The sequence below is a fragment of the Lonchura striata genome, chromosome 14 (genome assembly GCF_050655825.1).
Source record: "Lonchura striata isolate lonStrDom1 chromosome 14, ASM5065582v1, whole genome shotgun sequence".
Taxonomy (NCBI): Eukaryota; Metazoa; Chordata; class Aves; order Passeriformes; family Estrildidae; genus Lonchura; species Lonchura striata.
The window spans coordinates 14,368,357-14,391,462 of record NC_140716.1 but is presented as its reverse complement, the minus strand read 5'-3'; the positions used below and the strand labels follow the sequence as shown (position 1 = coordinate 14,391,462).

General features: G+C 41.6%; 1 protein-coding gene across 13 annotated transcripts in view; it reads left to right on the top strand.

Moving 5' to 3' along the window:
* The window catches only part of CREBBP (CREB binding lysine acetyltransferase), a 95,477-nt gene that overhangs the window by 6,734 nt on the left and 65,637 nt on the right, over window positions 1–23,106 (top strand). For 10 of the 13 annotated variants that reach the window (XM_085592463.1, XM_085592465.1, XM_021540804.4 and 7 more), the window contains exon 2: window positions 6,620–7,332. In XM_085592463.1, the coding sequence (XP_085448589.1) occupies window positions 6,620–7,332 (713 nt within the window). The remainder of the gene's footprint in view (window positions 1–6,619; window positions 7,333–23,106) is intronic. The other 3 variants (XM_085592466.1, XM_021540805.4, XM_085592467.1) reach the window with 2 other exon arrangements.

Below are 23,106 nucleotides of genomic sequence, written 5' to 3'. Positions count from 1 at the left end.
ATAATTCATGTCCTTGTGTGTTATGTGCTAATTCCCTTTCCAGGTGGGCAGTGAAGGTGGCACAGCCTTAAGGGAAGCTGTGGGTCTGGCAGCTGTGGGAACCAGCTCAAGGCAGGCACAAGCAGACATTGGCTCGGTACAGACTGTGCATCTCATGCTGACTTAAGCAAGTGCCCAGTATCAATTACCAGACTCTCAGATGATTCCTTTTAAAAGGGTCATTCAGAACTTAAATGTTCTGTCAGGCGTTAAATTTGGGCAAGAGGCACGATGTGTGTGTTTGTGATAGGATGAGAAAGCAGTCTCGCATTCGTTAACGTTAATATGCTCCAAGAACCTTAAAGTATTTAATCTTCATCAGGATGATCTTGTGAATGAGAAGCTGATGTTCCCAGTGTGGTGTCTCACAGCCCATAGGCAGATCGCCCCCTCTTCCTTCTGTCCGAGTTTCTCTTCTTGTGGTAAATAAATTTACTGAAGCCTTCTGGTCTGTAAGAGGGTTTGCCTGGTAGCCATGTGCACTGGGACAGTAGCCACGTGTCTTATGGATGCTGCTGGGTGGGCTTTAGACTTATTCACAAGAGCAGACATGGCAACTGTGTCAAAATAGTGAAGATACCTTGGGAAACAATTAAGAGGAAGAATGTTTTTTGAGAAGGGCAGAGGAAGGCAAAGGCAATCCATCATTTGCCATCTGATGCTTCTAAGAGCAGACCAGAGTGAGCACTCTTGTTGGGTTGCTTCTGCCATGCATTTTGGGGTTACCCTGGCATTATTCCCCTCTGGCCTTCAGGAGGAGATTAGAGACAAACTTCTTATCTGGATATTTTTCCCATTTGCTTCTTTATATAAGACTTAATGCCAGGTGCAAGGGCCATTTAACGTCCTCTCATATACTACTTTGTAATTGACAGGGAGACATTCAAGTAATATGTGATTTATTTTTATGAAAGGGTAGAATAATCCCTAAACCCACCAATTATTTCTGAAATAAACGAGTGTCTCAGGTTTTTCTAGATTTTTAACACAGGTTGTGTTGTCACTATGAGCACAGCAAAAGAGAGATAGATGGTGGAGCCAACTTTGACAAGTAGAGCAGAGAGAACCTTGAGGTTATGACATTGTGATACAAAACATGGAAGTGGAAAGAGAGGCTGGGGACTAAACCTGGTTGTGACCAAGGAAGGATCTCAGTTTATACTACTTTCTTTTCATGGAGGTGAGCAGAAGGACAGGGACAGAACAGGTGGCTTTTCCTGTGTCAGGTGGTAGTTGTTATCACACCTTAGTGGTGGTACAAAGAATATGAATATGTGCATTTTCCCCATCCTGTCTCATGTGTCTGCTGGTGGAGCTGGTGTCAGGAGCTGAGTCAGGAATACAGGTAGTACTGCAGTAGAGGTTAGAAGAGAACTGATTTTTTTTTTTTTCATTAGTTTCATTATTTGTTTCTATAACATGTAAGCTTCAGTTTTGAAAAGTCACTTAGTTGCTGAAGTGGACTGGGGATGGTATTAGGAGCTGTCTCTAAAATCCTAGCCACAGGAAAGTAAGTGAAGGCAAGTGTTAAATCCATTTTCAAAGAGGGTTAAAAGACAATATAGTCAGCTACAGACTGTTCAGCCTTCTCTCCATCACATGGAGGAGCTGGAGTGAGTTCAGGAAAGGACTGCTCAGGAGTTTGGGGGCTGGAGCATGTGCCCTTTGAGGGGAGGTGAAGGGCTGGGCTGCAGTCAGACCTGATGTCCCTTCCAACCTGAGTGACTTTAGGCCTGTCAACAAGAGAGAGCTGTGATGATGATTCCAGTGAATTTTCTAAGATAAGTCCCAGAATTCCAAGGATCCCCAAGGATTCCAAAAGGTGAGGTTCATATCAACACATTTGCGTTTCGACCACTCCAGTGACTTAGGAATGAGTGACCCAGACTGTATTCCTTTCTCATCCCAAGTGCAAGTAGTTTAAACAATCAGGCAGATAGAAATTTAGTTAAATATTCAAATCTCTTATTATTCAAGCCATAATTTGTTGAGACTCATCTACATCCTCCATGTTGGATCTCTTACTCCTTCTCATCACCCTCCCCCCAGCCAGCAGTGTTTCCTTGACCCAGCCAGGTCCCTTGTCACCATCATTCTCAACCTGGTTGTTAAACACGGTGTTCAGAAGAAAAAATGCTGCTCTGCTGAAATCAAGGTCAGATGCATGTCAGTTCCCAAGCTTTCCGTGTCTTTTTAGGGAAAGACACAAATCTAAAGTTTCCTTTCTGGAAATTCTAGATTTTCCATGAACGGGTTGTTTAATTATTCTAAAACATTAAATACAATAATTTTCTTTTGTGAAACAATAAATTACAGAATCCTCAAACCTCAATAGGAAGTTGGAATGGATGTGGTAATTGCTGACTGTGCCACACAGTGTGGCTATTGAGGGGGAGCTACCTGACAGTGAATTTTAGGGAATGGCTGGAGCTCTGAACTGTTGAGGCTTTGTCTGCTGGGGTCTGACGTGATTGAAAGAAGTCTTACAAAACAAAATTGGGCTCACTGAAATGTAACAGCTATGTTGGCATGAAAGGCATGGTGAAAATACTGCTTGTGTGCTGGACTTCAGTGTCTGCTCTGTGCCACGAGCAGTCAGTTTGTGACAGGAGAAACTCCCAGTCACATCTCAAGCAAAGATTATGCAGTAAAAAATAAAACTGAATTTGATAGTTCTTCTCCTGCTTGCTGTGAGATACATTTGAGATAATAAGACACATAATGAAACACCTTAGAATGTTTGTCACCTCTCCAGGATGAGCTAAAGGGGAAAAAATGGTGACATTGAAACAAGTTAATTGATTGAATATGTATATTAGGAAAGTCTCCCAGTAACAGTCGCAAGCAGTTGTACAGCTGAGAATGTTCTGCCTTCAGGATGCAGCAGAGTTTTGCAGCAGTTTCTTTTGAGAAGGCCTTGAAGGAAACAGAACATGTTTTTTTTTTTAATTCTGGTTGCTGAAAGTGCTGTCCAGGAAGGCAGAAAACTGTGACATTTAAGCTCATAAGACTGAAATTAGGAGAGAAACTGTCTTAAGTGTGGTTATCTTCTATGTGTGAAAATAGCTGCTTGAGGAACACAGAATGCTCAAATTGGAGAAGGAGCCTTTTGGAAAGAGTGGGGGTGTGGTACTTGCCTAGTGCTTTTCTGTGCCTTCCAGAAAATGTAATCTCTGGTTTTTTGGTGCTCTGCTGTTAAGAGGACGTTTGGGTTTATGTGACAGAGGTAATGAAAAGTATGAGGATCAGAAGTGCTGTGTTGGAGACAAGACACGAGAGGTGAATCTCTGCAGCCTTAGTCAGTTCTGCTGCTTCATGAGCACTGAGTTAGAGGTATGTGCCTTTTGGGTTTAGGGAATCTGTTTTCCTTTAAAATCCAAACCACTTTTCCTGCTCTGATGTGTGCTGGGTGCATGGCAGCTTTGAGGATGGAGCAGGTTAAAGCTTGGTGGGACTTCTCAGCAAAGGTGTTCTCTGACCATTGCTTCAGGTAACTGCATGAAACAGCAAAGGCATCCCTTGGTTTTTAGCCTCCTGGTAGCTGCCTTTGAGAAACAGTTGAAGCATTGAGAATGGGATCAATTCTGTTCTTCTTGTGAGGATGGAGGGACTGCAGTTGCTTTTCATTTCTCTGTCAGTAGAAATGGGCCATGTTCTTATTATGGCAGATTTTTATATGTGTGTAAATATACTTATTCTTTTTATAACTGCCAAGACAATCTCTTATCTTTATGAATTTGTTGCAGACATGCTCAAGTAGATTTTTGTTTTCTGTTGTATTTTATAACCGTTGTAAAATGTGTCTTGTGTTGCTGGTTTTAATGTGCATGACTCTGATGAAATATAAAAGAAGATGATTAATCATTGCCTGAACAATTGAATTCTTGGTGAATTTTTACAGGACCATTGTGTTAAGTTGTTTACCTGTTTTTTATTTTCCTGCTGGCAGAGCAGTACATTTTCCATGTCTAACCTTAATGTACGGCCTTCTTACAGGAGCTTAGGAGTGGTAGATTATTTCAGGTTTTAAGTGGCAATATTCCCAAATGCTTTCTTCACTCTTTTTTGTAAACTGCAAAAACATTTCCAGTTCTTGGCACTGGCAAGACTGAGAGAGTCCAGCTAGCCAAGCAAAAAAACAAATCAAGCATTTATACTCCAGCATCCAATTTTGAAATACAGCTGGAAAAAACTACTCTTTAAGCCACAGCAACATCTTCCCCCTTCACATTTTGTCTCTTCTTCTGTGCCCTTATCCCTGCACCCACACATCTATTGTCCATAAAATAGAAACAATTTTGGTGCAGAAGCTTGGAAGAACACCTTTTTGTGGGATTTACAGAAGTTGGGGGTAATGAGCACTGTAAACCTTGAACTTGGGGAGAGCTGGGGTGGTGAGAGGCGTTTGAGGCGAAGCCTCAGCCCCGGTTCCATGTGCCACCCCTGGTGATGCACGGGCAGATTGCTTTGGTCAGGCTTCAGCTGCAGCCACTGCCAGTGGCAGAGGCTCCCAGCATTCCAGCTGAAATAGGGAAATCTTGGAAGAGGGAAAGTAGAACCAAAATGTATAGGAAGTGGCAGACTGCAGCATGGTCAGTGTCAAGATGTTGTGTGGGAAAGTGGAGAAGGGATGAAGCAATCATGGAGTCAAAGGTACAGCAGGAATTTTTCTAGAAGACAAGCAGGAAAGATGAACTAAAGACCTGAAAGGAAAGGCAGCAAGTAAGAGAAATTAAAAATACTTTAATGAATCTTGCTAAATGAAATGTTGGCTTGTTCCTTGCCTGCTTGGAAGGGACAGGGGCTCTGTTCTGAGCAGGGTGTATTTGTCACAGCCGACATCATGCAGTCCTGGAAGGATTATTGACTCCAGTAGGTGATGTTGGTCCCTGAAGGATGTGGTGCTTTGAGCACCTCAAAACAGCCAGAATTATTAGCCAGAATTAGCCATATTTTTGTCTTTGTTTACTGTGCCTGTTTATGTAATTCACTAGGCTTTGCAAGTCTGACCATTTTTATTAATTTTTCTTCAGTTAGGTTAAATTGGAAATGCACATGCTGATAAAATGCATCACACTAAAGTGTGCTGAGATGCCTTGGTGATGCATCTGTGCTTTGTGATACAGTTTGTGTTGCTTGAGGTTTGTTGCTTCTTTCCAGTGTACCATCTTACATAATTTTTGCAGCCTGGATCTTGTACCAACTTTTTGTGGTTGAAGAGTGAATTAAACTTTAAAACAATGAAGCCTTTGGAATGTCGTTTTTAAGTAAATAACTCTTCTTTGCTCTAACCTGGAAAAAATGTGTTTTGTTGCTCAGTGTGAAGGACTGGGGTTTGTCAGGGTTGGCCTGGGGGGCAAAATAATGTTTTCATGCATTTATGTTACAGTGAGAAGTGGTGGTTTTAGTTCACATCCTTGAATTGGAAAATTATTCCAAGATGTGTTGCATGTTTGAGCAGCTACTCTGGTTATATTGAGGCTGGTCTGCTTAGGTGTTTATAAATATGTGCCTGTCCTTATGTCTTCAAATATGTAACTTTTATTTTCACATGGAAGTACCCATATACAGTGAAGTAACATTCTATTGTTTAGTTACATATTAAAATAACCTTGTTACGCAGATGCTACTTATAATGTGCAATAAATATTTTAGTGAATCTGAGTTGGTCCTTTAAAGGGAAAAAAAAAAAAGCCCCGCCACTTTTTTATTAGTCTGGATGTTGCAGCCAGGCAGAGCTGTTCCTTCAAGTGGCTTAATGAAGATTTGATTGATTTATTTTGCTCATCTGGAAAGTGTGTGGATTACCTCTGTCAATATTGGGCATGATAAATGAAGGCTGGGCACTTACAGAGCAATTTGAATTATTTGAGCTGTTCAGGAATCGAGCAGTGACTCGATTCAAGAGGCATTACAAGGAGAAAATGCTGAGTCCCTTTCGGGATCTTCTGAGGTAGCAGATCATGGTACAAATCAATGACTAGAAGCTGATCTTAAATGTCTTTATATGTGAGACTGGGATCAAACTGCTGAGAAAATCATTGTTGTTCTTTGGTGAAGTTTTGAAGCAGTGCTGGAAGATGTTCTTTGGCCCTGTGCAGACATAAATGACAGGGTTGAGGTGGAATTGCTGGGTGAGATGCGGTGGCTTGGGATTACAGAGGAGGTTGGAAAAGTGATGTAATTGCTCTTTTGGGAGAGTAAATCAATAGGAAAAAAATCTGTTGTTATTTCTGCCTTCATCTTTTAGCCAAAACAAGGGAAATTTAAGCATTAGATTAGATAATTGTATTCACGCCACCTTAGTTTTCTTAAGCTTCATTTTGTCAAAATTCATGCCAGAAAACCTGTTTATTGGCCAGTGCTGTGCCCTGCATGGTTGTGTGTGCACAGTGTGTGATGACTGTGCTCTGAAAGGCTCTGGAGTTTGTGTCACAGGGACCCTCACTCACTTCTTAGTCTCGGGTAAAAGCATCCTAAATGCCTGTCACTGTTAACCCTGGTACAAAGTAGCAAAGATAAATATTTTAGCTACTCATTTGTCATGTTTTCTCACCCGTGTTTCTGTTTTAACTTGTAGATTTCGGATCTTTGTTTGATTTGGAAAATGATCTTCCTGATGAGCTGATCCCCAATGGCGAGTTGGGCCTTTTAAATAGCAGTGGGAACCTCGTTCCAGATGCAGCTTCCAAACACAAACAACTTTCTGAACTTCTGAGGGGAAGCAGCGGCTCTTCCTTAAACCCAGGAATTGGCAATGTGAACTCGAGCAGCCCCGTGCAGCAGGGAGTCGGTGCTCAGGTGCAAGGGCAGCCGAACAGCGCGAACATCGGCAATCTGGGTGCCATGGGTAAGAGCCCGCTGAACCCAGGGGACTCCTCTGCTCCGGGCCTGGCCAAGCAAGCAGCCAGCACCTCTGGACCTACCACACCTGCATCCCAAACTCTGAACTCTCAAGCACAAAAACAAGTGGGAATGGTGACGAGCAGCCCTGCGACATCGCAGACTGGACCTGGGATATGTATGAATACTAATTTCAGTCAGACACACCAGAGTCTTCTCAACAGTAATTCTGGTCACAGTTTAATGAATCAGCCTCAGCAAGGACAAGGGCAGGTAATGAATGGATCTCTTGGGGCAGCTGGAAGAGGAAGGGGAGCAGGAATGCAATATTCTGCCCCTGCCATGCAGGGGAATGCAGGCAGTGTGCTGGCAGAGACTTTAACCCAAGTATCTCCACAGATGGCTGGGCACACCGGGCTGAACACAGCACAGACAGGAGCAATTACTAAAGTATGTACATGCCATTTACTGTATTCTATTTATTGCACTTGTTTTTTTTTCCATACAGGTATTTAGGAAACACAGTAGATCCTTTTCTGGGACAGAACTAAAGGATATACTTTCTTGAGTCTGTAGTTACCCATTTCAGTAACCAGTGATATTGTGAAAAGGAGATAATTGAAGCAGTTCTTCTCATGTAATCAAAAATGAAAGCAATTGTTGAAAAAGACATCCTCGAAGCGAAAAGTTGGAAAGTATCTTAGCAGAGTGAATTAGAAAAGAGTAGCATAATCCTGCAGAAAGGAAGCAGATGATTTCTCGTGTGCAGGATCTCAATTTAGCTGCCAGACAACGCCATCTTCTAAAGCAATGTGAACACTTGGAAATTGAAGGGAGGTGTAGCAATTGCTCCTTTTGTCAAGGACCACTGTCAGCAGCCGTGCAGCGAATGTTTTTTAAATACGGAGGAACTAATCTGGAAACAATAAATTTCACATAGATTGCCAAGCTAATGCAAGCTGTGAAAGGGAAGGGCAAGAGCCTAAGTTGGTGGCCATTGCAAATCAGGGCAGGGAATATATATACCTGGAAATATCTGCTTCTGTCCTGGGGCAGGGCTTTGTGTCCCTGTTTGATACAGTTATTGCTTTTTAGTTCTTTGTTTTCCAGGTGTGAGCTTAGAGCAGTGTTTTGACTGCTGCTCCTCCTGCCCTGTGCCTTATCTCTCATCTGGGTTATTTTGGTACAGTTCCTTCATGAAATTTTGATGGCAAACCCACCATGTTCTGATATGTAGAAAAAGGTCAATTTTTATCTCTGATATTTTATCTATTCATACATCAGTAGCTGTTGTCACTGTAGTTTATCAACATGTAAATGTTAATTCATTGATGTGTTAGTAATTGTGGAAAAAAATTGCATTGTCTGACATGAAAGTGTTTGTCCTGTACTCTGAAGAGATGCTCACATCACTGTGGAGTACTGTATAGTTAATTTTAATCTTTAAAAAATAAAACCCATAAAAAGCAATCTCTGAAGTGAAGAGATGCTTCTACTTTAAGGAAGAGATCCTTATGTTACGAGTGAAGGTCAGAGCAGCTGAAAGTTGACATAACTGTTTGGAGGCTGGAGACAGCTAATTTTGTTGTGTGGAAAATGATTGGTTTGCACTGAAAGAGAGTCAGCTTATCTTCTTTTGTTTTCCTTTGAAATTTGTGGGAAGAGTGAGGAATTCTATTTATCTGGCTTATTTCTGTGAACTTACAGATACCTAAGTTCTTAGGAGTAGATTTTTCCTAGTCACTACTCAGTTTTGTGTGAACCAACTGAAGCAGAATTACCCCAAAGCAAAGGACTTGCTGACATAGTCTGTGTGAGTCTGATGGGGGAGGTTCTGTGAGGCCTTGATTTACTTTAAACAAACCCACCTCTAGTAAAGGCCAGAACTCAGACAAATTCCAGATTTCAAAGACTTCAGGCTTAGCCTGTTGCCAGCTGCAAATGGATTCACCAGCTTGGAGAGGGACCCAGACTGCCTCAGTTACACATGTGCAGGAAGCAAAGTGAAGTTGACTTGAGCAAGGAGTACACTGGAAAAGAGTAGTGAAAGGACTGTTTCAAGACAGCATGAGTGATAAAATGGTGCTTCTTTGAAGGTGCACTTAAAAGAAAATAATTTTCAAAACCTGGCCAAGTAAAACAGGAAAACTGATGTCTTCCAGATCTCCATCTCTTGTTGAATAAGATGAAGCTTAAAAGTGTTGTGTTTCTGTAAAAAAATTTACTTTATATACATCTTATTTTTCTCTTAGTAAAGAGAGCATGTGAGCTCAGTGTTTTACACAAAGATTTTGTTGTTTCCATTTTGGAACAAATACTTGCTCCCTGAATTTTCTTGTGCCAAGCAGCAGTGTTCTCTATTTTTGCCATTTTCTTAGTTGGCATTTGAGGATTGGTATCTTTTTCCAGTCTCTCCCCATCCCCCAGTTTGTTGTCCTAATAGGATTATCAGCCATGATTGTGTGTTAGCTTTTTCTTATTGATGCTTCAGGAAAGCTTTTAAGAAAAGCAAAGAAACACTTCAGTGAGTTTGTCTGTTCTTCTGAAACTGAAATTTCTACTGAAGGAAAATTTGGGTTAGTTTGTTTTTTCACCTCCTGATTCCCTGGTGTTTACCACTTAATGTATACAGCTTAAAAGATTGAAAGAGCTGTAATAAAAGTGTTGAGGCAGCTGATCTACCTAATAGTGAACGTGCCCAACTTGACTGAAGGGCTTAAAATGTAGCTGCCATCATGCTGTATCTGTGTCAAGGCTGGATGGAAATTCTCTAGGTGATGACTGTAGCAATATCCTGAGGGAAAGAATGAGCAATGAAGTACAAATGCAAAAAAATACCTAAAATAACTTTACAAAGCAAGATCTTCTAATTACATTAAACATAATTGATGTGTATCTCTTGACCAGCCTTGTTGTTCAAGTACAGCTCAGTAGCCCATTTTTCTCAATTCAGTATGTTTATATGCAGTGTGGGGAACTCGTGACCCTTTATGGTTTGGGACCAGTTTTGTTGGGCAAGACCTTGCTTCTGTGGTGGTTGGTTCTAATCCTTTTTTAGTGTGTGACTAATCAATCCATTCCTTTTTCTGGTTTTGTTTGTTGTGCTGTGTTTATATAAGCATTCTTTCTATTAAGAGGAAAAGAAGGAAAAATATCCAGAATCTGGTGCCTTCACCTGATCTCGTAAATTGCAAGGATTCATTTCATCTGGATCATCATCACCATGGTTGTTAATTTTGGTCTGGACTTGCTGTTTTAAGGCAGAACTGAGCAGGGTGACTGAGGCTTATGTTCTTGTGCTTGCATGAGCCAAAGGTGGAGATAAACCTTACCTCTAACTTCTTCAAACAGGAGTGGAAAATAACTAATTCTCAGTGTCAGAGGGCAAGAAGGTGCTGATATCAAGACAATTATTCTTCCATTGGCAAGGAGAAATTAAAGTACAATACTTCATCAATCTATAGAGATATGAGCAAAGATTTCACATGATACTCCAAAAATGGGTGATTTTTTTCTTTCTGAGATACCTGGAAGCCTCTGAGGAACTATCTCTTCCATGATACTGTGTCGGTCTCTGCTCTCTTCACTGGCAGTCTTTGCTGTAACAATTTTGCTTGTAATTGTGGCGTTGTGGCCCTGTTTTCTTGGATGACAGTACAAGCAGAATTTTTATTGGACTGTGTTGAAGTTCCTTAGGAAATCAGCTTTAAAGAGGAAAGGATTTGTCTTTGAACAATTATTACTTGATAGGAGTGGAGGAACAGATCATCTTGTCACAGTCATTTCCAGCAGTAATGAATTGCCCTTTTGTAGTGTACCATATTTTTTGTTGAGTCCATTAAGTCCAGAAAACACTTTCAAACCATCTAGAACATCTTGTTAGAGGTGTTTTTTTAAGATTGCTGGTGGTTGGATGTGATAAGCAGTAGCAAAACTCAGCAGATGGTCATTGCTTCCATAGGAATGAGCACTTCATTGGAGACATGCTCGTGCCTGACACTCTCCTGTTGCTGTGGGAGCTCATCTTTTCCGAGTGAAGGAGATGAAACCTTCCTGTTCTTTATGGCTGGCAAGGGCTTGAAGTTGTGTTTCTTCTGATGAGTTGTTAGAGAGTCTCTTGCTGAGATGCATTCCCCATGTCTAGTACACCTGTCAGAGCCTGTGAAAAGTTAGAAAAAGATGTTGGGAAGTTCCCATTTATTCTGTATGGTTCTCAGGCTTCCTTTTAGTCCTGTGTTGGTTTTGGACTGTGATTCCCCTACCTATTGCTTCTGCTCTTTCCCTGAAGAAGTGGTGAAGTCCTATTCAGATGAGAGAACTCTTGAGTGTTTTCTTTTCCATGTGTTTCTAAGCTATAATGCCTCCTCATACAATTCTGTAAAAGGAGTCCCCGTTTTCTTCAGTGACTTCAGAGTCCTGTCACTCCAACAAGGATATTCTGGTACCCAGCAGCAGAAATTAAGGAAAAAATCTGGAGTTGTGCATGGCTGATAATCTGCAGAAGGTATTGCTGTTAAAGCGCAGTGAAGATACAGCTTTCTGGGGGCTCCTTTCAAAGTATTTTTCTTTATAGGACCATTAAGCCTACCCAAAGTTTAGCTTTCCTTCCAAAAGGCAGGCACATTTAATCAAACATTATTGGGCTCTGTATGCCAATAAAAAAGATTAAATTGTTTGGTCAGACTGAATCTGTAAAGAGATGAAAAGAAAATGGTTGTTTATTTTCATACCTAGTTATGAGGTTTACAACATTAATGGTTGTTTGGGGTTTTTTTGAGGATACCTTTTTGAAGATTGAAGATTTTGAGTAACTTCAATCTACCTGTTTTGAAAACTCTGAAGGAAAATACTTATATTGAAATGAAATAGAACCTTTGTGCAGAGAGAAACTGATGGAAAAGCTGATCTGGTTGGCAGATCTTCCAGTGTAGTATTCCAGGAGGTAGCAGGGAGTTTAAATACAGAGTTCTTAGTGCTTTGTGCAAGAGATGAGTTTTCCTTACCTCTGTGTATGTTTTTAAGCTCTACTGGAAGCTGGTACCAGCAGTGGGATTGGCATCAAAACCTGAACAGACTCAAAACAATCACTGACTGTGCAAAACTAGATCTGGTCTGCTGGGTTTTTGCCTATGAGCGCAGAACAGTTTTTTCCTCTAAATGGTATTGGCCTAATTTGTTTGGACAGTCCATGTTTTCAACTTGATTTCAGTCGGAATAGCCACATGGCAGTGTATGCTTCAGTAAGAGTAGGTTGCCTAAAGAGGAGGAGGAACTCTTACCAGAAGTAAACTTCAGAAACCAGTAAAAGCACTTTTTACTTCCACCGAAAGAATAGCCTGTTGTCTTGGGGCTTTTTAATGTTGAGCTATAAAAGAAGTGAATTCTGTTGTTGTTTCCAGGCAGGGTGTCTGTCTAATACATGTGCCTTGGACAAGCACATTCACAGTTTTGCTCCCTGTGCTGCTCACTGGGTTGTGTTTTGATGCTGGAAATTAATCTTGAGTAAATTAATTATGATAATGAGCCATGTTAAAGAGCTGTGTATGTGGTTACGTTACTTGTCTCGGTGTGGTGGGGAAACTGTGGTAAGGAAAATTTGTGATGAGAAAAAATGAAGTCAGCTATTTATTTAAACAGATCCCCCAGTTGCTCTTGCTGAGTACCAGATTTAGATACGCTTGCTGATTGTGAATTAAGTCAGCTGAAGATGTTCTCATTCCTTTGCAGCTCTGTGTGTTTTAGCAAACTGCTGGTGCTGTTTGTTTCTGTGGTGGCTCTCAATCTGTCTGAATTCTGCCTGAATTGTTTTAACATGACTTGCAGTTAATTTGCTTCTCATCCACGGAGTTGTCCATGCTCGGCTGCCAAGCTGCCTGTCTCCTAGCAGACCATGCCTCTGGCAAACACCAGTAGCCAGTCCAAATCATATTCCAAACATTGCTGGTTCCCAGTTCCAGGGCACTCCTAATAATGCTACAGACTCCACCGTAGCTGCTCCATTCTCTGATGAGTAAAGAGCACCAAAACAGCACTTTTACTGAGGTGAGACATATGTGTTTGTGTAATAATACAACAGAAGAAAGCTATAAATACAGAGAAACACATAATAGCAAAACTCACTGACTCGTAGTAAAATGAAAGTCTCCAAGGCAGTTTTGTTTTGAAACATGACCGTGGAAAGTGCTACTCCACAGATGAGCTTGCTGATACGTCAAAGAGATTTAGTGACTTAAAAAGCTCACTTCCCACAACTCTTACTCCTGGCACCCAAAATTCAGTTGTTTCCTGTTTCTAGTACATGAGTTAAGTCTTGTTTTCAGTTGTGCAATGTAATTGAAGATCTTTGAAGCGATAGGCACCTGGCTGGGGCTTTTGCAGGTATCAAGGTTCAGTTTGGCTCCAGGGCTGCAAGAAACAGAGCACTCAGCCTTGGTGGGGACAAACCAGAGCTCAGTTTCCTCTCCTCCTGCTTCACACCCAAAAGCCTCTCTGTGCACTTGCACTGGCTTATCAGCCAGCTGACAAAAATTGTTATGGGATCTCTTCAGAGCAGAATTGTGCCATTATTTTCTACTGTGATAACACACCACAAACATTAAGGTTTTTGTCACTAACCATCAGTTATGTCTTGTAATTCTTCAGTTTTTTGTTGTTAGAGTGGGGTTTATTTATAAGAAGTTTATCTGAAAGAAGGTTTTGGGACTGAAACTAACAGATCCACTAGTTCCTTTGGAAGCCATTGGTTAAAAGTAAGATTTACAGTGTTGTCAGGTTAGTCAAAATGACAGAAACTCCCAGGTCCTTACTGATAGATGTAACTGAGATGACATCTTTCTAGATTTCAGACTGCTTTCACATATCTTCCTGCTGCTGTTTGTAGTTTGGGGGTTTTAATACCCAGGTAGAAAATGACTCAGATGTTGGGAGGGAGAAAAACTGCCAACTGAAACATTGGTGTGTAGAAGTTATGAAATGCCTGGTTCCTTCAGTCAGAAAGAAATCTGTGTCACAGTAATTTTCTTAATAGACTCTAATCACACATGTAGATATGATTTCACAGGAGCCTTTCTGATGAAAAATCCTTTTAGCAGGTCTCAAATCTTGCCCTTACTTAAAAGATAAACTTAATGTTTATACTAGACAGTGAGCTATGATTATATTGGGAATCCTGTAATTGGAAGGACATACAGAAAAAAATGTGTTAAAGCCAGCAGTGCTGTAGTCTGGAAACTAAATGCTGGTGGTCTGTTTCTTTAGAAAAAAGGCAGTGCAGGAAACGTGGAAGATTACATAGAGTTTGATAATTGTGACAGCCTTTGTGAGAAATGGATCAGGAGTGGAAACAGTGAGAGGAGATTCTCCTTTTGCAGCTTCCACAAGTGAAAAACACTTTGTTCAAGGAAAACAGGGCACTTCAACCATCAGGCAAAAAAAAAAAAAGATTATGTTGGAAAATTGCACTTCAGAATTTTGAAATCCACTCATTTCCATAGGGGTTAAAATAAAAGAGGTTACACAAAGCATGCCTAAATCTGCTTTGTAGTGGCCAGATTATTGTTCACCTTGATTAACATTAAACTAGAAAAGGTGTTTCAGTACACATTTTCCCTCTATATGTAAAAAAATAATTCTGAATTCTTACTGGCACAATTGCTAGTTTACTCTACAGGGCTGAGAATAAGGAATGGCAGAATATAATGGTATTTTCTTTTATTCTTGTGAATGTCTGGAGGAAACACCTGTTGGTTTTTGTTTGGAAGCTGAATTCCATTTGTATGTGACATCAATTTGCTGTAACTGTGTCCATTCTGTAAATAGTATGTTTCTCCTCCTCGTTTCTCCTCCTCATCCTCCTCCTTCTTGCTATTACAGTAAAGAGTATTTTTCTTTGCTACAGAAATTTCTGTGACTGTGAAGTGGCACACTAAGCTTGCTTGTGTTTTAACTGTTTGTGTGTAATCCAAGCAATGGCTTTAATTCTAAGGCCAGGAATGCTTTGCATAATTGAGATTTAGATTAATAAGGACTTGAGATTATTTTGGACTCCTGGTGCTACAAAAACTACCTGTAAGTAGCACCTGAAAATGTGCTTACGTGTTCTGAAGATTCCCAAATCCCAAAATGATGGATGTGTTCTTTGGTATCTATGTACAAATCCTGTTTAAGTTTGGGAAATAACAGTGTGCTGTGCTCTAAAAAAGGTTCAACAGTGCCTTTGTTTTAGAATGAATCATAATGAAAATACAGCATGTTAAATATAGGACCATCATTGCCAAAAGAAATGAAATAGATTTTTTTGAAGAGTGGTAAATAGATTATTTAGCACTCTGCTGCTGTTTTGGATGGAAAGGATTTGTGTTTTCCAAGTGACTGCAGCACAATGCTGCCCTGGCTGTATGGCTGCTCTGCTTGTCAGGGGAGTTTTGGAAACAAAACAAATGCTCTTTGAAGCGTTGGGCAAATTGACTTAATTAAATAACTGTCTTTAGGACGGGAGGATCTTTGTACCCTGGTAATGGACAAGTGTTGGAACACCACCAGTTGAAGATGAGATTTCTCTTTTGGAACAAACAGTGGTGGCTGCCTTAGTCTGATATGGGGCATCTTGGGTTAAAAAGCATTTCTGGATCATCCCCTGTGCAGCTGCTGTCAGTGAGGAATGTGTGTACGGGCCTGGTTTGTTAAACTGTTCGATTTTAATCCTGTTTAAAGACAACCATCAGACCTTGCCTTGTTTAAAAGCCTGTTCAGAACTGTCTCAATAGCTTCATGGGTGTTGTTAAATCTTCAAGGAGAACATGTTTTATAGAAGGGCTGGAAATGTCACAGTAGCTCTTGAAGTCACTGTGATGTTTCAAAACAAACATATTTGGCTCTTAAAGTTATTTTAAAATTATTTTAACGCTGTAAATTATTTATAATTACATTTCTCCATAGTTAATATCAGGCTGTGGTATTTGCACTAAGTAGTTGTTTGGAGTAAGCAATATTGATTTTTGTTTCTTTTAATGTATTTAATGTAACCTGTAGTGTAAGTTTGTTTCTTGTCTGCATTTGAAAAGTATAGTTACTTTTAGAGTCACGCCTCTTCATGTCTGTCAAGGAGAGTATACACTGTAAAGGAAGGACACAATATCTCTTTTCATTATATTTTGGAGATACTTTTCCTGTTGCTGTTCCTCCCCAGAGCTACTGTTGTCTTTCTGCCACCTCTGTAGATGTTACATTCCATGGCTTGCCTGATAATGTATCCATGGCCAGCTGCTGGGAGATAAATGGGGAAAGAACCTCTTAAATAGTGCTACTGTTTTCTCTTACCAAAACAGCTTATTCCTTGTAATACTAAATTTTTGGAGCATAACTTGCTCTCCCTTTCCTTGGCTGTCTCCAGCCAACTATAGGCACTTCTGAGCTGCTGAGGTGCTGGCAGACACAGCTGGCAATTCTGTTGGGTACAGGCTGCAAGGCTGATATCCACAGTACAGGAAATAAAGGAAGGCGTGCGGACTTTGGGTTGAATTTGATATAGAAATCTGCATTTATAGAATCACAGAATCATGGAATGGTTTGGATTGGAAGGACCTTAAAGCCCATCCAGTGCCACCCCTGCCATGGCAGGGACACCTTCCACTGTCCCAGGCTGCTCCAAGCCCTGTCCAGCCTGGCCTTGGGCACTGCCAGGGATCCAGGGGCAGCCACAGCTGCTCTGGGCACCCTGTGCCAGGGCTGCCCACCCTGCCAGGGAGGAGTTATCTGATGTCAAGTTCCCCTCTTTCAGTTTGAAGACATTGCCCCCTATCACTACTGTTCCTAAACTTTGATTCAGCTTAATGATGATTAAGTGCAGGAACTGGGGGAGGGCAAGGATACTCAGTTGGGAACCTGTGTTAGAAAACTGTGTTTTGCTATGACCATAAATGTGTTTTAGTACACGTTGAAGCTTCTCCTGGAATTAACTCAAAAAAATTTTGGCCTGTGACTATACAATTGAGTATCTGTTGAGGCATATCTTCACTGAATTTCAGCCTTTCAAAATTCTCTTCTTAAGTATTGTTGAATTATTCTTCATGTCCAAACTAGATTTTCGTGATGAAACAAACCTTTGAAACATTTATAGTTAATTTTGTGAGGCTTGTTAAGTTCCTGTTCTTGTATACTAAGAGTAATTCTTGTTTATCTGAAGAAAGCCACTTGCTCTGCTTGGCACTTATAAAAGCTCTTGAAGCAATTGGAATGCATTGATCAATTGTGGCTAATTATTCATTAGAGCTTTGAAGTTGTTGTTTGCAGAGGTGACACTCATTACAAAGTAAACCTTCTCAGCTTTATTTTGCTTCATAAGTACAACAGTGATACTGAGTGCAGAAATTGTAGTAGATTCCATTGTGTTTCTACTCAGGCTTGTGCAGAATTTTGGAGACATTTTCTTGCTTCAGGCATATATACAGTTTAGGCATATGAGCATTTGATTTTTTTTTTCCTGGGAAAATTGATTTCCAGTTACGTATATTAAGAATCTGTTCTCTGTATATTCAGTCATAAAGAAGGTTTTCCCATGAAATTTAGTCTTTCGTATTTCATTAATTGTGGGGAAACATAGGTTCATTTTTTTAAAAGGCCTTGGAATACTGAAGTTCTTTGGCCACTGTGAAATGCTTGGAAGAGAATTTCACATCCTATTATTAGTGGTGATAAAACACCTGGCTTCTTTTTAATGGGATTTTAAAAATTTTATTTCTAGTTTTAACAAACTTTAATAATAAAGGATGAAGTAAATTACAGTTATTCCTGGACATTTGAGTATTTTAATTTGAGTTAATTTACTGCTGAAGAACAAGACAGTAATTGCTTCATGAATCTGTTGTGGTAGGCCTTGGTTATAGCAATTAGCTTAAAGTGATGGGAGACTTGGAGCTTGGCTTCCTCTGAACAGTGGTAGCCAGATCATGATTTAATTATCAAATGTGATTCTTTAAATGTTACATTTTAAGGCTTTCTTGTTACTGTCTTTAAAGTGAGTATTTTTAACTGAATGTTTTGTCAAACTGCCAAACCTGCAGGTTGGTTTAGGTGAATGCTCTCACCTCAGCTCAGATAATATCATTGCCACCATTCTTGCACTGGGACTGAATTAACTTTTTTTTTTTTTTTTGGTAACACCACTGGCTTTCTGCCATAAAATGATTAATCTTTTCCTTGCCTCTCCATCTGTCCCTCTGGCATATACATTCCAAGCGCCGTGGTGACTTTCTTTTGGAACACATTACTATAGGATGAAATAGCAATTAGTAGAGACTTACTTTTTTTTTGTCAGTAAACAGATGCAAGATGATGCCAGTGTAGTAAAGAAAACCTGTCTTTCCCCTTCACAAATGAGCATGAATTCCTAATGGACCTGTCTTCTGCGCTTCTCTGGGAGCCCTAATCGGTGAGGTGGACCTTGCTTCGTGCTGGAGGTTTGGGCCTCGTTCCAGAGGGAGATAAGAGTCCAAAGAGCAAAGTCCTCAGCCTGTGCTTGGTGGAAAGCTGCTCTTTGGTATCGAGTTCGTGAGCAAAGCACTGCTGGGAGTTGGGGCAGCAGCACCCAGGGGCTGAGGAGGGATTAACTCCAGATGGTTGATGCCAGATCGTAGCAGCTCTGGAGCTTGTGTGTGTTCTGCTCAGCTGGGATCTGGTGGTGAAGTGTGCAGGTGGCAAGGCACAGGTCCCTGTCTCTGTGTGTTACCTCTCTGGGAAGCAGAAGTCAGCATTATGGAAGCAGTCCTGTCTTCTTTCACTGTCACTAACTGCATTAAAAGCAGCTGAATTGCCTGTCAGTCTGAATTTCTTAGGTCTTCCATTACCTAGAGAAGATTGACTCCTTCATTCACAGTACTTTGTAGACTTCAGTTTGTAACTTCTGAGCATCTGAGACACCCAACTGTTTCATTTCTTTGTCTTGAGAGAGAGAATAAACATCCAGAGGAAGAAAGTTAAGACTGTTTAAGCCAAGCAAGGTGACGTGCTGCTTATAAAAACATTTCAGTGGATGGGAAGAGAAAAAAATGGAACAAAATGCTGAGTGTTGTAACCAACTTGTGTGTTGAAAGCCCAGATTTGAGGTAGGTGTGGTAATTTGATGGCAAGGGATTTAAAGGCTTAATCTAATAATGGAGTATGAAGTGGCTGATTTTGGTGAGGCACATAAAAGAAGGAAGTAAAGGGTGCATGTTCAGAAATTCTGAGTCATCCCTGTCCTGTAGTGAAGTGGATGGCGACTGCTTGGAGGCAGGAGCAGGTAACTGGGTCTGTACCCAGTCATTCTCTTCATGCTGAACCCAAAGGATGTATAGGTCATAGTGGGAAGTGCAGAATTTCCATTTTGTGCCAGCTTGCTCTATTTTCTAAAATAAAAACAAAATAGAGGGAGAAGAAAAGTGTCCCTAACATCTCAGTGATGTAACTGGGGGTTTTGGGTGAAGCATGAGAGGTGCTGAGTAGCTGTGGCTCTGTAGGGGTTGGGGTGTTTGTGCATAGCTGCTCTCAGCCTAAGGCTGTTGATGAAGTGGAACCTTGAAGTTCCAGCTCAGGCATTCAGAAAACAGCATCAGAGTTTATTTTACAGCAGCTCTTGAAGGGTGGGAATAGTTACTGTCTCCTCAGCCTTTAGTGTTTTGTATCACACACAGTTGTGTCAATGATACAGCAGGAGGAAATTGGGAAGAATGTCCTTCCTTGCAAATCCAGGGATTTAGAAGAAAGCAGTAGTGAGTGGCAGATGTGTTTTACTAGAGCGATTTTACACTGTTGAACAGCCAAGCTCTCACGTATGCAACTCTTCAACACTGCTGTTAGTTTGTGAAGATTTGGCCTCTTATCAAAACAGATCAGATCTAGGATGCCTCTGCTCTCTCTCATCTTTAACTATGACAGGCATGTTCTGTTCTCTGAAATAATTTAAATTATTAATCTGGGACATTAATTGGTGTTTAGCTGTTATACCATAGACTAAGTCCAGAATAATACAGGGATTGTGGTGGCTCACTAAAAGGCTGACTTTACTTCCTCCTACAATTATTTTGTCAAGAGGTGTGGAAAGAGTTTGGAGAGGAAAGAAAGGTGGTTCTGACCTTCGTGCTTTTCTATTGTCAGAACAGATCAGAGTAGCACACCCAGTAAGTTGGGGCTGTGTGTCCTCACACTGCCACTGTCAAAGCTGCAGTTCTTTACAGCACCCCCACCACGGGGGTCCTCTAAACTGTTTCCTGTCAAGCTTTCAGCTCCCTCCTCTGTCCTCAGATAATCTCTGAGGTGCTGACAGGACAATGCTGGCAATGGTGGTGGCTTCTCAGGAGCCCTGGGTAGTGTCTGCTGCTAAATGCAGTGAGTGATGGCGGAGGTCTCTGTGCCTTCCTTCATGGAGATGTCAATCTGTGAGTCTATCGTGTCCCGAATTTAGTGCTGCTACTGAGCTTCTCCAACCCGCGCTGCCACTCACTCGCTCCCCCTTTCCCTGCAGTGGGATGGAGAGGAGAATTGGAGGCAGAAATGGCAGAGATCACAGGCTGAGATAAAGACAATTTACTGGAAGCAGCAATGAGATAAGAAATAGGAACAGCAATGGTATTAATAACGAAAGTATATGAGAGAGGCAAGTGATTCACATGAAAAATGCACAGAACAGCATAACCCCCTCTCCCTCCTCCTGGCTTACAGGGCTCTCAGGAGGGGAATCCCTTCTCCCCTGAAGAGAGTCCCTTTTTTTGGCAATGGTATGAAGTGGTACAGAATAATCTCAGTATCCTGGCCCTGCCCTGTCCAGATTACTGCAAAAAAATTAACCCTGTCCTGGCTGGAACCAGGACATTACCCCTTATTCCATACCATGTACTCATGTCCAAATTCCTATACCTTCCAACTAGCTACATACATTTGTGTGTATATATTTATCTCCCACAAGCACAGATATAACTTCTGTAGTCAGTGGCCGTCCCTTCAAGATGTCTGTTGAGTTCATTTAGTCCATGGCTGTGGGTTCTATCAGTCCTAGATGTCTTCCAGGGCAGGAGGGCTGGTGTGCTGTTGGCTAGCTGCAAACTGCATCAGGAGCTCATATGGCATGATGTAGGAAAGGCACTTTCCCTGTGAACATCCAGCCCAGCTCTGGTAGTCAGGGTTATAGGAGAAGCTGTGCTTCAGGACCAGTCACAATGGAGTGTTTTGCCATTTATTCCCAGTCAGGCTCACTTCAGCTTTCAGTACAATCAGCTGTTGGGATCCCCCTGCCACCCCAAACATAGAGATTGATTTTGCCTCCATGGATCTCAGTGGCATCAGGGGACATTGTGTGCTGTTATCAACTAAAGCCTGATATTCTTGTGTGTCTAATGTGCTAGCCCATGGACCCACACAGCTTACGAGACTCAACACTCCCTTTTTTCCACCTGGCTGGGGGGCAGGGCCCCTCTAGTTCTCATCATAGTACTTATTTCTCTCTTCTGGCAAATATGAACCAGAGGTCTCTTCAAGAGGATGTGAAATAACATCAGCCCCTTCATTCTGTCTGAGGTTGTGCCCACAGGAAACTGGAGGGGCATCTATCCTTGAAGAATTTCCTGTGGTGGTTGTTCTTCCTCTCAGCTCATGCTCATGCTGACAGGGCAGAGATGGGATTTTCATCTCTCTTCTTCATGTCCTCTGTTACCATGCAGGTAGAACCAGAGGTTACCTTGTGGTGTGTCCCCTGTCAAGCTGGGGGCAACTTGCTCGCAGTAGCAGAGATTCTGGTCCATACAGGAGTCCACGTGGGACTTTTACTTTCTAGTTTGCTCCATCTGATCTGTCCAGTCTTGGTTAGTCCTTCCACAGATTGGTAGGGAGGAAAAAATATGATCTTCATATTGCAGAGTTAAGGAGTCACCTGAAGCCCTGTTCTCGTTTCACTGACATCATTGCCAGTGCATTGGCCTATGGCCATGGCACACTCCATGCAAACTTTGCCACGTGGATTGTGTGCTTAACATCCGAGGGAGATTAAAAACCCTCAAAAACTCTTGTGACAGTCCTGAAGGAGGAAATTGGGGTGTAAAGCTGGGGAAAACGATTCTCTCCTATTCCCCCACAGACTGTGTATGATTATTAATGGACTCCCAAAGGTAGTGGCGAGGTGAGGGCGGGAGAGCAGCACTGAACACCCATCCCAAATGACCCTCATTGCTCTCGATGTTATCATGCCATAAACTGATACCCCACAGTACAGCAAGGAAGCCATCCTGTTCCCTCTCCCTGCTCTGAGGAAGGGTGCTTAACCTGTTAACTTAAGTACCACACCCACACGAGCAGACAAAGCAGCACTGTGACCAGCGGCTCCATACCTAATACAGCAAACGCTCAGATAAATTTGTTTCCAGCTCCCTTCGGCAGATCTGTTGTTATCTCAACCCTTGGAGCCTCACACTGGGCTCCAGATAAGACTGTTGTGGTTTAAGAATGGTATTCCCCAATTTAGTGCTCGAAACTGAGACTCCCCATGACCCCCTCCCTCTGCGGTGGGCTAAGAGGAGAGAGGCACAAAAGGCAAAGATCACGGGTTCAGATAACAGCAAGAAACAGCAGTGAGATAAGAAAACAAAGAGAGGTGAATGATTTACATACAAAATGCTCAGAAAACCCCTTCTCCCTGGAAGAGACTCCCTTTCCCCTGCCCTCAGCAGTGATGGTAGATTGTACAGAATAACCTCTGTGTCCTGGACATGCCCCCTCCCAGCTACTGCGAGGAATAAATCTGTCCTGGTCCAGGACTGTATCATAATCTACCTGTCCATCTCTCTGCTCGGTAATCTTGGAAACTTAATTATCTGTGAGGCCATTAAGAAAAATGGGTCAAATTGACCAGTGATTTCCAAAGTGATTAGAGAAAAATTGATCTGAGGGAGGGGGAGGAGATGTGCAGTTTCCCTAGGATGCCTAACAAAGCGTATAACTGGTTTGTGATCCTGCAATCAATGTCATTCTGAAGAGGCAACTTAATTGCTGCAGGATTGAGTGAAAGGATGGAATTCTGTGCTGGAGTCCATCCTCTCTGTGATCTCATGTCTTGACAAGAGCCATCACCTGGAGCTGCACTCAGCCATGTTCAGGAACACAGTTCTGGGGTACACAGGAGGTTGCAATCGTTTGATTCATTTTTTGGCTTCTGTTCTACACCTCTGCCTTCCTGGACTTTGGTCTCCTGGTTTTGTTAAT